Genomic DNA, 17,229 nt, shown 5'->3' on the forward strand with positions numbered 1-17,229 from the left:
ACAGCTCAGTGGTAGTTGCTCATTGCAAGCATGAGGCCCTGGGTTCTGTCATCAGCACTACAAAAAGGAAAAGTGAACCACATATTTTAAAAGGTTGGGAACATTAAAACGTTTTGAAAATAATTTTTTAAATGACTAAGAAGTGAGGAAGGTTAAAATAATTAGTTTTCATATCTTGTCTCATTTTCCCAGATTAATTTCAATCTCATTTACCCAGTTCCAGAAAGAAAAACAAACTTGGTTTTATAACTAGGATAGATATTTTTCCATACAATAAAGTGGAAAATAAGGAGAACAAGTGAAAAATATGTGTGTATTTCTTTGTGATCCATACATACATTTTATTCAGTTTGACTTTCTTCAGACATTTAGTGCATAGCTTTTAATATTTGGTTGCTTAAATTATGTTCCCCCAGGTCAGCTCTTACCAACTGTTTTCAAGTCTAATGCTTGGGGGATCTTGCACACACTCCTTGAGATGTTCAGCTACCGGATGCACCACATTCAGCCTCATTACAGAGTGCAGCTCCTGAGTCATCTTCATACTTTGGCTGCAGTTGCACAAACAGACCAGAACCAGCTCCATCTTTGGTGAGCCAGTGAAGCCCTCCATTCCTTAAGATTTATAAGAAACTTTGTTGGAGGTAGAGAACTTGATACTTCACTGTATCATTTTTTATTTTTTATTTTTGTCATGAAATTCTTCTGTTTCTAAAGTATTATATTTCTAATGTAGAAGTGAGGATCAATTTATGAATAGAAATTGATAAAGATAGTTGAACCCTTTAGGACCTTTGGGCTGAAAATGAGTACTTTGAAGGCCTTTATTATTATGTTCTAACCTATCACCTTAGAATGCTGGATTTAAACATACTTCAGATTGTGGTTAAAGTAACATTTTGATTTTGTTTTAACTGAAAGTTTATTTCAAATAGAAAAATGTAATTTTTGAAATGCTGTATATCTGCATGAAAGTTTTTAGTCCTACTTACCGCAAGCTGTCTTTTTCTGAACATGTGGAAATGTCAGATGATTTTTACTGTAAAATTTGGTACCTCAGGTCTTTTTTAACAAATTAAGCAATACTCATTCTCACATAAAAAAGAGTGCTTTCTTTTAATTGAAGAAGGAAAATTTATAGTTTTCATGCTTTTACAGTTCAATTGACCTAGAATTAGGTTTAGTCTCCTAATTTTGAACTTTTATACGTACCTTTCTCATATTTCTTTTTTTTTTTTTTTTTGGCCCTTCTTTAAGCGTTGAGAGCACTGCACTCAGGCTTATAACAGCATTAGGTAGCTCAGAGGTACAGCCGCAGTTTACACGTTTCCTTAGTGATCCCAAAACAGTGCTGTCTGCGGAATCTGAAGAACTGAACCGAGCCTTGATACTGACCTTAGCCAGAGCAACTCATGTAACAGGTATGACTGTGGTACTGACTGCAATGAACAACAACAGATAAAAGTGTGCTGTCATTCTACTGATTACTGTGGGGAGAACATACTAAAAGGATACTTTTAATTTGTTTAAAAAAAAGTAAAGATATCAAAATAACTATTTCTGTTATTAATGGAAGATCTTGTATACCATCATTTTAACCAGCTTGAACATCACTTTCAGCCATTTTATCATAATTTTTAAGTAGTGGTTCTTGAGTTTTTTCAATTTTATGACTGCTTTATACTTTTAGAAAAGATTTTTTACTTCCCAAAGAGTTTCTGTTTATGGATTATATGAATAATTGCTATCTAAGAGATTAAGAAGGAGAAGTTTTAATTCATTTAAGAATAAACTGCTCATATATTAACATAAATAATATCTAACAAAAACAAAAGTCTATTTTATAGAATAAGATTTTAGTGAACGAGTGCCATTGTTTTGCCTGTTGCATCACTCTTTAATGTCTGGTATAAAGGAAGGTAGCAGGATTCTCATATCTGCTTCTACATTTAATCTGTTACAATATGTCAATGTTATTTAACTAAAGTAAGTGGAGAGAGAGAGAAGATTGGAGGAACTTTAGATTACATAGAGGAAAATGAAAGGGAGGAGGGGATGGGGGTATGAGAGATTGTGGAATGAGACACACATCATTATCCTGTGTACATGTATGAGTACATGAGTGGTATGAATCTACATCATGCACAACCATAGAAATGAAAAAATGTACCCTATTTGTGTACAATGAATCAAAATGCAGTCTATAAGAATAAATAAATAAATAAATAAACAAACAAATAAATAAAGTAAGTGGAGAAAGTATGGCCTCTTAACAGATACACAGTTGGAAAAGGGAAAAGTCTTTTAATACCCCTTTCAGATAATTGTGAGTATTCTTTGACATCACAGCAAAATTGGACACTTGATAATTCTTAAAGATTAACTGCACTGTGAAATCCGTGAAATCCAAAACCCTCTCAGTTAACTTTTACTTCATTGTTAGACTATAATCTGTTGCCCTATTTCACAAATTAAAGGATAGTTTAATCCATGTGAAATTATATTAAAAAATTATAATTTTGTGAATTGGTCATTTGGAAAATATTGATTCACTTAATTTTATATTTCTAGCACATGTTGACATAATTCATTATCTGATATCAAAATCACATTTGTTAATATCACTTCAAATTTCATAAGAAAAGCTCCATGTTTTGGAAAATTCTTACAGTCATGGTGGTGAAGATAAATTTTCCCATATTCTAATTTTCGCTTGAAACATGAAATTTTATCATTGGTAATATACTGTCATTTGTTTGAAGTAACAGGCTTACTTTGATAATTTCCAAAATAATGTCTGCTAATGTCCAAGACTGAATAATTACAGTTTTCTGTCCATGTTCTTTAAATGAAATTGAAATTCCATGAAAAAAATCAGCAATTTAACTCAGTACTTAATTACACAAATATTTTACTTCAAGACACCCTATAGTTTGGAACGCTTTGCTCATGTTTCCCATTTTGTCATATAGAATATTAAAAATGCATTGAGGTTAATAATTTTTTACAGCTTTATCAACATAGTCATTTTAAGTCACTTTTAATTGACAAATAAAATTGTATGTGTTTATGGGATACCAGGATGTTTTGGTATATGTGTACATTGTGTAACATTCAAATCAGGGTAGGCATATTTAGCTCCTCAAACATTCCTCATTTCTTAGTGGTAAAAACATTTAAAATTCTTTCTGCTAGCTTTTTAAGAATATATTGTAATTTTAAAAACACATCATAACTTATTGATGATACTCTTTAGTAAACTTTGTACTTTTTTTTAATCACTGAGAAGGTACTGTGATGAATATAATGGTTGTTGGTTTATAGTCTGATGATCTATTTTATTTGTACTGAGAACCAGCAATTTTACCACAATTGTTTTTTTGCTCCATTAGTATTACATTGACACAGTAAAAAGCCAATGATATCTTGGTATTATTATTTGAATAGGTTTTGACCTTACATAATTCTTGAAAGAACATTGGGGATCCCCAGAGATCAGCAGGCCACACATTAAGAATGGTTGTTTTAAAAAAAAAAAAAAAAAAAAAGATATTAAGCAACCACAAATATATTCATGCAAACTATATTATTTCATATGAATAAACCTCTTTTTTAGAGAGATATACACATGTAGTATGTAGGTTTTTCAATCACCAGAAAAGACATCTACTTTCTTATTTCTTTTCACTGGATAAAAATCTTATAAATCATTGTCAAGGTGAACTAAATGAACAGTAGTGTGGCCTGTCCCACTGTTGTGTCACTGATACTCTAATAATCTAAAAAGAAAAATGAAAGAGTGAGATGGAGATTCCTCTTCACTATCTTGTTCATATTTCCTAATTGATAATCCAAGTCACTCACTCATAAACTAAGAAAAATTAGACCCTAAGTGGAACATAATTAGGGAAGCCATGAATACACTGTGGTGAAATTCTTGAAGATACATAATTGTTATGTTCTGTATAATTGAGTTGTGGACATGATCACTTATATCTGGATTACATCTGTTTGTTTATGTTTAGATTTTTTTACAGGCTCTGATTCAATTCAAGGAACTTGGTGTAAAGACATACTTCAGACTATCATGAGTTTTACTCCTCATAATTGGGCTTCACATACCCTTAGCTGTTTTCCAGGCCCACTACAGGTAATTTGGTCTTGAATGACATATTGAGTACATACGAAATCTTTCTTCCCATTCACAGTGTCATTTTGAAGAGAATCTTGGTGACATCCAGTGATAATTAGCTTGTATTTCGTTTGTAAAAACTTACTTTTATATCCATAATCTCTTGAGTTGTTCTTCATTCTGCTCTGTCGTGGGACTTGTTTCTGAAAATTTAACTATTATAACTTCATCTTAATAATTAACATTTTTAGAATCTCACACAAGTTAACACATTATGTGAAAATATTTCTCAATTAAAATGGAAAAAGATATAATTTAATGGAGCTTTATAGAGTGCATATATGCTATACATAACCGAACTTTTTTTAAAAAATCTCACATCTAAACTATATACCTGACTTATAATCAAAAGACAAAACCTCAGGGGAGTAGGGGAGGGGTGCAGTGGGTGGGGATGGGAAGGATGATAGATTGAGACAGACATTATTACCCCTATATGCATGCCTGAAAATTAAAAAAAAAAACAAAAACTTATCACTGTCAAAAAAAAAAGTTATATACCACAGTTTCTTTATCCATTCATCTGTTGAAGGGCATCTAGGTTGGTATCACAATCTAGCTATTGAGAATTGAACTTCTGTAAACATCAATGTGTCTGCATTACTGTACTATGCTAATTTTAAGTCCTTTGGGTATAAACCGAGGAGTGGGATAACTGGGTCGAAAGGTGAGTCCATTCCAAGTATTCTGAGGATTCTCCACACAGCTTTCCAGAGTGGCTGCACCAATTTGCAACTCCACCAGCAATTTAAAAGTGTTCTTTTTTCCCCACATCCACGCCAACATCTATTATTGTTTGTGTTCTTGATAATAGCCATTCTAATTGGAGTAAGATGAAATCTTAGAGTTGTTTTAGTTTGAATTTCTCTAAACTATGGTATATATAATTATAATATTATATTATAATTAATATATATAATTTTTATAATATAATTTTATATATGATTTGTGGTATATATGGAATATTATTCAGCCATAAAGAAGAATAATATTGTGGCATTTGCAGATAAATGGATGGAATTGGAGAATATCATGCTAAGTGAAATAAGCCAATGCCAAAAAAAACCAAAGGCCGAATGTTTTCCCTGATAAGTGGATGATGATATATAATGGGGGTGTGATGAGAAAAGAATGGAGGAACTTTAGATTACTTACGGAAAATGGTGGAATGAGACAGACATCATTACCCTATGTACGTGTACAATTACACAAATGGTATGAATCTACATTGTGCACAACCATAGAAATGAAAAGATTCATTGTACCTCATTTGTGTACAATGAATCAAAATGCAGTCTGTAAGATAAAAAAATAATTAAGAAATAAATAAGTGGTATTGAAAATATATTTAAAAAGTTGATGAAAAATTTAAAAATAAAATATATTCAACCTGTAAAAGTAAAATAAAATAAAGTGAGTGAAGCTAAAAAAAAAAAAAAAAAAAAAAACTACATCTGTCTTCTAATTTTAAGAGAAAATTGTAAGGCACAATGAACATTCATTTCCAAAACTTCTAGTAGGGTTACAGCAGTGGTTCTCAAACTTATCAGACTCACCTGGAGGGCTTGCTAAGCTACATATTACTTAGACTTACCCATGGAGTTTCTGGTTCAGTAGATCTGGATAGGACCCAGAATTTCTTTCGCAAAATCCAGGTGACACTGTACTGATGGTCTAGGGACCACACTCTGAGAAGTCTAGTGTAGTGTATCTTCCTTATAGAGACGCTAAAATATATAACCAAAGGGTAGATACATTTCTTTTTTTATTCCTCCATCCCTTGTAAGATTAGCAACAAATGATTGCAGAAAGTTTGAATTCACACTTGCTTGGAATTTCTGTTTAGGAAATCTCCAGAAAAGGAATCTTTGAGTTAAAATAATTTCCAGATATGGAAATTCAGGCCTTAATTAACTGACTTGCTTGAGGTAACTCAGTTTATTAATGTGAAAAGCAAATCTAGAACTTGTGTCTTAACCCCCTATCTAATTTTCTTTTTACTATAACCAGTGAAAAACTTTTGGTTTTCCTTTTAGGCATTCTTCAAACAAAATAATGTACCTCAGGAAAGTCGTTTTAATCTGAAAAAAAATGTTGAAGAGGAGTATAGGAAGTGGAAGTCTATGACCAATGAAAATGAAATCATTACCCACTTTTCCATACAAGGCTCTCCTCCTCTTTTCCTTTGTCTTCTCTGGAAAATGCTCTTGGACACAGATCATATTAATCAGATTGGCTACAGGTAAGCCAAGAACCTAGATTTGCATTCCATTTGACAAACCACTACATGCATATAGCAATAGAGTTTATTTTTTCCTCTCAACCTTCCAGAGTCTTAGAGAGAATTGGAGCCAGGGCCTTGGTAGCCCATGTGAGAACATTTGCAGATTTCCTGGTATATGAGTTCTCTACATCAGCAGGAGGTCAGCAGCTTAATAAGTGCATTGAAATTCTTAATGACATGGTATGGAAATACAACATTGTTACATTGGACAGATTAATTCTCTGCCTGGTAAGAATAAGTTTTTAAATTCTCTTTGGTCAAATTGTGTGACTGATAATTCTTGTACTGATCTATTCTATGTTGCTTCAAAGGACTTAATAGATTTTTATTACAACCAAGCATTGCTTTCACTTCATTTTAAAAACAGAGATTTCCCAAATTTTTTATTTACTCATTCATTAAATGTGTTTTGAATAATTACTGTTCTATGCACAGGAAGTAAAGAAACAGAGTCCTGGTCTTGTGATACTTTAAAATATGAATAGCTAAACTCTGAGTTGATTTTCAGTGGCTTCCACTAGGGGTTGGAAATAGTAAAAAGTCACTGCATTTCTGTTCACTTTGGTAGCTACAATCTTAATTGAATGTTTTTCATAGTCACTGAACATTCTCCAAATATTTTTTTGTCTCCTGACTTTGATGTCTATTTTAAGCAAAATTTGAAGGGAAGACTGAATCGGGTTGGGAATAATGCATTTTAAAAATTGCTACAATGTCATATTTTGCTTGGCTTAGTTCTTTGACATTAGCTGTAGAACATAAATGTAAATATAGTTATAATATTTTAGGGGAAATGTCTGTAAATCATAAAGTAAAAGAGGTATAAGGAAAATATTGCCAGGAAATGAGATATCACACATCTACTTAGGTGACAGTTGGTTTGGGATAGACTGGACATCTAAGGAAATCCTAATGATAGATATTGCTGTCTTGGAAATTTAGATTACCAAGTGGCAGAGCAACACTTTTTGCCATAGATTGCCATTTTTCATTCAGTTTCTTCTTGTTCTCCAAAGGCCATGCGTAGTCATGAAGGAAATGAAGCCCAGGTTTGTTACTTCATAATTCAGTTGCTGTTACTCAAACCAAATGACTTTAGAAATCGAGTAAGTGACTTTGTGAAGGAAAATTCCCCAGAACACTGGCTGCAGAATGACTGGCATACCAAGCACATGAATTATCACAAGGTACTTATTGTACTTAGTGTTTCAAGTCGTCCTTTTAAAACCATACTTAGATATTTGGCTAATTGATTTGGCTCTTTTCTCTGTGGTCTTCTGTTTACTTTCTCATCTCTATGGAAGTAAATTGACCCTATAGTTACTCTAATGAACTAAGAACATATTGAAACTGCAGTTTTAGTAGACATTGGAGTACTTATAAAATGAAGAAGATATAAGGCAGTGTAAATTAAAATATTTCCTCTTTGGAGTTGAGGTCATAGCTAAGTGGAACAGTACGCTTAGCATGAGCCCAGCACCAAAAAAGAAAGTTACCTTATTTAAAGAAAAAAAAAATCTAAACAGTATTTTCAGTTTTATTTAGCTCTTTTTAAGAGAACTTTCAAAAATGCCTCAGACATTTACCATCTCCTCACTTCCACAGAAATATCCAGAAAAGCTCTATTTTGAGGGCCTGGCGGAACAAGTCGATCCTCCTGTGCAGATTCAATCCCCCTATCTGCCAATCTATTTTGGAAATGTGTGTCTCCGATTCCTTCCAGTATTCGATATAGTAATTCACAGATTTTTAGAGTTATACCCAGTATCCAAATCACTGGAAACTCTACTGGATCACTTAGGAGGCTTATATAAATTTCATGGTGAGCTTTTTAAAATTATAATTCCATCTAATACTTGTATGAACAAAAGTAGACTGGGCATGACCATGTGGTAATAGTGGTTCTAAAGGTTTTATTTTAAATGTTTTATTTTGTGAAGTATTTTAGAGTAAGTGCTCTCTGAATGATGTCATAAAGTATAAAATATGACATTAAAATATAAATAAAAGTATGAGAGCAGAGTGACATTACTATGAACTGAGGCAAATCTTAACAGACTTCTTAGATGGGGTGGAATTTGATTTTTGATGCATATGATTTGTATAAGCAAAAGGGAAAGGGAAGCACACTAGGCAGGAGGGGTAATTTGGGAAAATCATGGAGAAAAAACAAGGCATATTTGAAGGAAAATTGCCTCATTCTTCTGAATTGAGAATTTTTACTTGAAATAAGACTGGAAAGAGAGATTATACCTGACTGTAATGTCACCTTAAATGCCAGTTTTGATTTTGTAACCTGAAGATAATAGCCAGAAGCTATAGAGTAAGATGATGGCATGGAAAGCACTATTTTAGAAAGATACAGCAGGGACAGTTTTGCTGTATGTCATTTTTCCAGAATGAATTTCCAGAAATAGAATTGTTAGTCCAGAGTATGAACAGCCTTAAATGTAAACTATGTGTATTATTAGGAGCCTTCTGCCTGTCTTATGATTCAAGTATTTATTGAATGCAATTGCCTCGCACTTGAAGTATTTTTTTATTATCTGAGTTTTTCAGTAATCTTATTTTTCATAGTTTTCAGTACCCCAGTAGACATTGCGGTGATCTGTTTTCTTTTTGGCAGATCGGCCAGTGACTTACCTGTATAATACTTTGCACTATTATGAAATGTACTTGAGAAACCGCGACCATCTCAAACGAAAACTTGTCCATGCAATCATTGGCTCACTTAAGGATAATCGACCACAGGGCTGGTGTCTAAGTGACACTTACCTGAAGTATGCTATGAATCCACGAGAGGACAACCCTTGGGTCCCAGATGATTCCTACTATTGCAAACTAATTGGCAGACTAGTAGATAATATCCTTTTTATTGTGACTTTTTTCCGACTCTTCAAAAATAACAGTATTTTTATTTGTGAGAACAAATTTTTTCTATCATAATATTTTTATATATTCCAAGTCTTCAGGTTTTTTTGTCTGTTTGAGACAGGGTCTTGCTGTGTCCCAGGATGGCCTCAAACTCCTGGACTCAAGCAGTACTCCTGCCTTATCCTCCTCAGTAGCTGAGACCACAGGCTCATGCCACTGTGCCCAGCTTCCATTTATCTAAAAATCAATTAAATTTTACCTCTGTAAGGGTTTTGAAGTCTATATTAGCACCATCCTGCCAGGTAGGTTGAAATTCTTTCCATTGATACTTACATTTAAAAACAGACCTTATGGAGATTGGTTTCAAAGAAAAAGATCTTATTTCTAAGTAATCATACTATTCATTATAGTACATGTAACTGTTTAAAACTATAGAACATAGTCCTGTTTCTTTAAATAAATTTTTGAATACTTTAAAAAAAATTAATTAATACATAATAATAGAACTTACTTTTTAGTGAAAAAGCTATATTTGCTTTTTAATTCATTTTGATTTCATGTTTTCAGTTATCAGCACACTGTGTGTAATATGCATACATACCATACCACTACATAGAGAAATTTTACATGAATGAGCTGAGGTAAAATAATTACTCATTGTGAGTAATTTTTTTGTACATTTGCCCAGTAACTATTAAAAGAAATAGGCTGATAAAACCCAGGGATACCTTAGTTACATCTGTAGCTATTACAGTGTCCCTGTTAAAATAACCCACCTGTAAGACCAGCAGTTTTTGTGTTGTATTTGATCAGATAATGGCTATCAGTACATTTCAGTCATGTCAAACTTTGTGTATTTGGTTTCTATCATTTGCCTCTTAATCTAACTATAAATAAATCACTTCTTGGCAGCTCATAATCAAATAAGCTGATAAACAAATAAGGCATTTACATGTAAAACATTTTGAAATCTGTAAATCATTAGACAAATGTGTCAGTCTCAATATAACAAAGTTGTTATTGCTTTAATTCTCTGCACCGATGGCTGGCAAATCTCCTGGTCCCTTCCCAAACTGTGACTGGCGGTTTAATGAGTTTCCCAACCCTGCCGCCCATGCTCTGCATGTTACTTGTGTGGAGCTCATGGCCTTGGCAGTTTCAGGCAAAGATGTTGGAAATGCCCTTCTAAATGTCGTACTGAAAAGGTATGTATGCTGATTTACGAAATAAGATTGTTTATTTGTAAAGTGAATGATATTTTATTTGGAGCTGCTAGACAAACCCATTGCACACCCCACCCCACCCGACACTGATGCACTTTGGCTAATAGCTGTCTTCTGGTTCCTGATCTCATCTTCGTGATACAGGTCTAATGGAATGAGACCTGACCAGGTTTGTTTGTACTTTTACTCTTTATTTCATGTTTGACCTTTAGTTTAGGAATAATGTTAACTTGTCACTAAAAATTATCTTTCAGGATCCTCAGGGGATTGGAATGTAGCTTAGTTGTAGAGTGCTCCCCTAGCATGCTTGAGGCCCTGGGTTTGATTCCCAGCAAAAAGAAAAGGGGGAAAAAAATTCTTTGAAAGATCAGCATAAAGTAGGCGATAAAGATTGAAAAAAATATAAATAAAATGAAATAGTGTTTTCACCCAACAATTATTATTAAAGGATACAACCAAAATAAAAGTAAGAAAGAAAAGAAAAGCCATATGGCTTTTGTGTATATTAAATTTTTATTCATTAATAAAATCCATTGTTTGTTTAGCATGAATCTGTTGCTAATCTCTGAATTATATATATATCTTCAAAATAAGATCTGTTTTCAACCATATAAAATGGCTTTGTAATTTCCCATTTGTATTTTTTCATCTACTTGCAGTCAGCCCTTGGTACCAAGAGAGAACATTACAGCTTGGATGAATGCAATTGGTTTGATCATCACTGCCCTACCAGTGAGTTAATAATAGTGATTTATATTTAGTAACGAAATATAGCTAGGATGAGTTTATACAAGGACATGATGCAAATTAATGTTTTGTATTTTTTAGTCTTTATATTTAAAGTCTGCAGTGACTCTATTATTTTTTCTTGCCTTTTGTGCATCAAATGAAAGTGTGCCTTAACAAATTTCTGCATCTTATGGTACCGCTTTATCTATCCAACCTTAGTTTTTACATTAGAATCTGATCTGCTTCAACCATTTAACATGTTAGGTATCTAGAGTCTTTCTTTCATGCAAATAATGCTGATAGAAACACATGTTTTAAATCTTCTGATAGTGAATAAGACATTATGCCAGTACTCTCCCTTCCATAACCTTCTCTAACATCCATTTAGTCTTTGCTAGTTTAGGGCCTCCTGCTCTGACTTTTCCAGCTCCTATGAAGTCTCCCTTCTCTGACCTCCACTTGTATCTAGTCAGCATCATGTAATTTTCTGTTGGTTCTTTGAATAATGTTGTCTAACATGGTACTCCATAAACTTGTTTGATTATGCAGCTCTGTGAATCATTTTTTTTCCTTATAACATCTTCAAAATACATAACATTTATTTCTGAATTTTATACATGTACTAGTGTTGTCTGTATAGTAACTATTGGTAAAGTCATTGTACTATATGGTAAATGTCTGGTATTAAATAATCTGGGCAAACACGTGTGGAGCCTTCTATCTGACATACATTTCTTCCTCAGCTTACTATTAACTTAATTTGACCAGTTACAGAGCCACCCAGCTGCATTTCAAAATTTCTGTTGTATGAAAATAAGTGGGATAAGTAGAAAATCTTAAAGGATTAGAAAGGAAGAGTATTATAGGCTTTGGGATCAAATGCTGGGTAAGAGGTATTTTTCACCCACTTTCCTCTGATTTTAAAGGAACCATATTGGATTGTCCTTCATGATCGAATTGTGAGTGTTATCAGCAGTCGCAGCTTGACGTCAGAAACAGAGTGGGTTGGTTATCCATTCCGTCTGTTTGACTTCACTGCTTGTCATCAGTCCTACTCTGAGATGAGCTGTAGCTACACATTAGCTCTAGCACATGCTGTGTGGCACCATTCTAGCATTGGGCAGCTTTCTCTCATTCCAAAGTAAGTGTTATGATTTCTGAAACAAATTTGCCTTTTGTTTTTCTTTTCTTTAAATTCTCATTTACAGATGAGAATAATTTGCAAAGTTAGTGTTTTAACTAAGTAGAGTCCCTGGTTCATCAGAAAGCTTCCTTTATTTCAGAATTATTTTTTAAAATTGACTCATTTGTGTAAAAGTAATAATCTGGTATCTAGTTTTCCACTATGATTTCAGGAGGCTTAGTCAAATGCATGTTGTTTCCAGACTGTATCCCAGGAATTGCCTTTTGAATTGAAAGACATATCAGCCTATTTTCTGGTTATTTTTCTTGACCTTAAAATTGATATTAATCAGATTCAAATTTCTTTTTCTTTTTTTTTTTTTTTTTTTTTTTGCGGTGCTGGGGATTGAACCCAGGGCCTTGTACTTGCAAGGCAAGCACTCTACCAACTGAGCTATATCCCCAGCAGATTCAAATTTCTTGCGAACAGCATTTACATGAGATTAATCATTTTCTTTCAAATAATTTACCTTTGTCAGTCAATAGTTGTATTGATAAGGATAACTTTTAAATCTGAAGTAATTTATTTCAATAAACAATGAAAGTAAGAGCTAGTGAGAAATGTGAGATCAGTTAGAAATAGTTATCAAATTTAGAAGGACCTTTTTTAAAAAATTATGTTTTGTAAATACCTTTATTACTTTTGTAAATACTGTATTAATAGAATTTAAAGATTTCAATTCATAAGAGAGATTCATCTTCAACTTCTAGGTTTCTCACTGAAGTACTGCTTCCTATAGTGAAGACTGAATTCCAGTTGCTTTATGTATACCATCTTGTAGGACCATTTTTACAAAGATTTCAGCAGGAGAGAACTCGATGTATGATAGAGGTAAAATATAATCTGTTGTAATTGTAAAAGGATCTATTTAAGTTTCTTTACTAGTGTTTTCAAACTGCCAGTCACAATCATTAGTGGTAAAGTCAGTTTAGTAGAATCTAAAAGGAGTTTTAGGAGAACTCAGTGTGTCTATAATGAGTTTGATGTGAGATATGTTCACTTGGAGATGCAAGAAGAAATACCTCATCATCAAGGTTGAGATAAAAGTTAAGGATGTGGAAGTACATTTGAGAATTTATAGTGCAGAGAAGTTAATTATAATCTTGGAAATGAATTAAGTCAGTAACTTCTAATATGTTGTAGAGAAAAGAAAATGAGCCAGGAATAGAATCTTAAAAGCATGAAATGCTAAATAAAACTAAGAAGATGTAATTGTAAGAATCCTGGAATGCAGTTACCCCAGAAATTAAAGAGATGGTACCTGGAAAGGGAATCATTTATCTCTTAATTTTAAGAGAAATGACTTAATTTGTGCAGAGAAATTTTAGTTAAGGAGTATACTGCTGCACTGTGGATTTCATTGTAAATGCAAGCTACATTGTATTTCCTGTGTGCATAGAGGTACATGACTGTGACACTTCCTCAACAAACACGCCATCCCACTTGATGGCGTTGTAACGGAGTCCAGTTGTATCATGCTGGGTTATTTAACTATGTTGGCCATTTAAGTAATTTCACATTATTTGTTGAATAGATCGGTGTGGCATTTTATGACATGCTGCTGAATGTAGACCAGTGTAGCACCCATTTAAATTACATGGATCCCATCTGTGACTTCCTGTATCATATGAAATACATGTTTACTGGTGACAGTGTGAAAGAACAAGTAAGTTAAATTTACGTGTTTTTTTTAATGATACTTGCCTTAGAAAACTTAAGCATATGATGAGTGTTTTTGTTTGTGATTTTTTTTTTAAGATTGGAGCCTTGATATAAAATGTTTCAAGGCTACAGGGGGTATTATTCTAGATATGGTAGTAAAGGCAATACATGTTGTAATTTCTCACACTTTTACTCCTTGATATTTACAATAGAATATCTGAAAAGGGGATTAATAATAATCTCACTAGGGAGAAACAGTATAGTATGGCAAATAGACCATAGAGGTATTGTGTTTGATTAAATTGCAAAATGAATAGAAGACTAAAGCCAGGATGGTCAAAAGACTAACTCATGAATTGTATTCAAAGAATGTGAGAATGCTTACCCTGAAGAAAAACATCCTAGGAAATTATACATGTCCTCACTATTTGGTGGATTTTCATATGGAATAAGTATTAGCTTTGCTGTGTGTGACAAAAAAGAACATAAGAGTTCTGGTGAAGTCAAAAAGATGCACTTTCTGGCTCAGCATATGAAGAGGCACTTCTGATGTGGCTAAAAGCCTAAAAGACCTCCTTGGATCATAACCAACTCTCCTATGTGTGAGAAATGGAATATGGGCTGTTTTAGAGGGGAGGAGGTGGGGCTGACAGGTATAGTCCATCCACCTTCCCAATATTTGAATGTTACATCTTACTATAATGGACAGGAAGGAAAATTGCTGCATAATCATGTGAATCCAAAGTCTAAGGCTAGGAACTGAGGTTGGGAGAACATTGACTCCTTTATGTTTCAGCAAGAATGTCAAAAAGAATTCACGTCTCCCATGGAAGAAAGAATATGTGTCTCTGTGCCTACTTTTGTTAAAACACAGAACATGGAAAGAACCAATAAAGAAATGCTCTTTTAAAAATGAATAAATATTCTTTGTATTTGAACCTAAGAAACTTTGACACAAGGAATACAAAAAAGAAAAATTACCAGCAGACTGGTATTTCCTCCCTTATAAAGTCAAGGACCATTTGAGTAAAGCTAAGAAAACAGTGAAACTACTTAATATATATTTCTTAAATATTTTAAAGTAATAGTAGACCTAATATTTTGTAGTTTGAGTTCTAAGTAAAAATCAAACAAAATTAGCTTTATAAAGTTGCAGACATGAATTATTCAAAGAACTTTAAAATATAATTATGCTTGATGCTTCTATGAAGATGGCACTTTAAAAGGATTATCAAGTTGTCACATGTATAAAATTTCCAGTATAAACTGCTAGCTTTTGTTAGTGGGATGACTGTGTAACTAGATAAGTGGAAAAATGTTCTCGTAAATGTAAATGTGTGTTTTTGTTAAAACACACAGCATATACTGAAACTTCTGGTCCAAGTTTATTGTTTCAGAATGTATGTAAAGCACTTCTTTAAATGTGGAAAGTTGAAGTCCGATTCAAGGTTTTTTTAATGGTTTTTATTTCTTAGGTAGAGAAGATTATCTGTAATTTAAAACCAGCTTTAAAACTTCGTCTTCGATTCATCACACACATTAGCAAGATGGAACCAGCTGCAGTGCCTCCACAAGCCATAAATAGTGGATCTCCGGCACCTCAGTCTAATCAGGTGCCAGCATCCTTACCAGTAACTCAGTGAAGTTAGAGTTACTGTGTGTAACTCTTGGAAAGTGGATTCAAATCTGTTAAATCTGAACGTGATCATGCTAAAGTGATGTGGTAGAAGCAGCAGAGATGTTCATATTTTTTCTTTTGATTCAAATGGTGAATCTCTTGATACCTTATAATTCCCATCTCCTTGTCTATATTTTTGTCTCTAAGAGATCAAGTAAGCTACCTATTGTTCATATTTATAACAATTAATAAGAGCTCCCTAGGAACATAGATGTATCTGTGATCAAATGACTTTTGCTAGGCATTCTCAGTCTTTCCTATTTTAACCATTGTTTTTATTTTTATGTTTTATTATTGTATATTCAGTCTTGAAGTACTTTGCTTTAAAGACACAACACATGTAAAATAGTCATTACAAATCCTTTTATACATAAATCTCCTTTGGTGATTCTTCAGGATAAGTGCTTTTATCAAATAAAAGACTCTGGGTTTCATTGCATTGCAGAAGCAAACAAAATTTCATATTTTTTTTTTTAAGGCTTGAAATTTTTATTGTAAATTTCCAAATAAATAAGTCTAATGTTTCTATCGAGGTAGATGGGCAGTTTATGCCTTTGCTTTGAACTTAACCGAATGAAATGAGTTGGAAGCCATGTAAGAACATAACATCTGAAAATGCATACATTTAAATAAAATTATGCTTAAATGGGTGATTCTCCAATGTCTGTTTGTAAAAATCAGTTGCTTTTGCATGTTGATACTCTAACCTGGCAGATGATATGGATCTTTGAATTTTTATAATTTCAAGTTTTTTAAATATTTGTATTTTTAAATGTACATTTTGAGGTTTTTTAGATTTTTGAAAGACATTGTTAATTTTGGGGGAATATGGCGTTGTGAAAAATTTGAAAACTAGTAAAGTCTATTGTATGAATACACTGTATGATTTCTTCAGTGACCTAAATTTGAATGAATGTCTGCCAGTCTTTTTGTGGTGTGCTATACTAGTTGGTGACCAACATTATCATAGGAATTAAGAGTTACTGACTGATTTTAAAAAAAAGAATTAGTTAATTGAACCAACTATAATTCAAGTTCTTATTTCCAAATACATTCCTCCTAGACCCTCATTTTTTTCGTAGTTAATATTATTGTAAACACTCAATCTTTATTTTCCATACAAGTTCAGCTTAAAATTTATATAATGGCATACTTAGTTTTTGTAGACTTAATATTAAAGTTCACCAGAAATTTTATGTTATAGATGATTCCAAATATTAATTTTAATATAGTCTCAGTAAATTCTTGCTGACTTGGGGATTATATTGCTTTGCTTTGAAATCCTTGGTTAAGAGTAATTGTGACCCTGGTATTACACAACAGAATAAAGGAAGTGAAAATCAGTATTATCACTTTCTCAAAGACATGTCCATTCTAATTTGTTACTAAAAATTTATATTTTCC

The 17,229-nt window shown here is 32.8% G+C and overlaps 1 protein-coding gene across 1 annotated transcript in view; it reads left to right on the forward strand.

The window, feature by feature from the left end:
* Nucleotides 1–17,171, forward strand: part of Med23 (mediator complex subunit 23) — a 45,716-nt gene extending 28,545 nt beyond the window's left edge. The window contains 14 exon segments of the mRNA XM_047557439.1: nt 417–591; nt 1,258–1,421; nt 4,026–4,150; nt 6,229–6,434; nt 6,524–6,704; nt 7,493–7,663; nt 8,082–8,298; nt 9,103–9,339; nt 10,390–10,555; nt 11,233–11,305; nt 12,229–12,443; nt 13,196–13,316; nt 14,020–14,151; nt 15,623–17,171. Of these exon segments, the coding sequence (XP_047413395.1) occupies nt 417–591; nt 1,258–1,421; nt 4,026–4,150; nt 6,229–6,434; nt 6,524–6,704; nt 7,493–7,663; nt 8,082–8,298; nt 9,103–9,339; nt 10,390–10,555; nt 11,233–11,305; nt 12,229–12,443; nt 13,196–13,316; nt 14,020–14,151; nt 15,623–15,790 (2,351 nt within the window). The 3' untranslated portion in view covers nt 15,791–17,171.
* The last annotated feature ends 58 nt before the right edge of the window (nt 17,172–17,229 follow it).

Source organism: Sciurus carolinensis, chromosome 7 (assembly GCF_902686445.1).
Source record: "Sciurus carolinensis chromosome 7, mSciCar1.2, whole genome shotgun sequence".
NCBI lineage: Eukaryota > Metazoa > Chordata > Mammalia > Rodentia > Sciuridae > Sciurus > Sciurus carolinensis.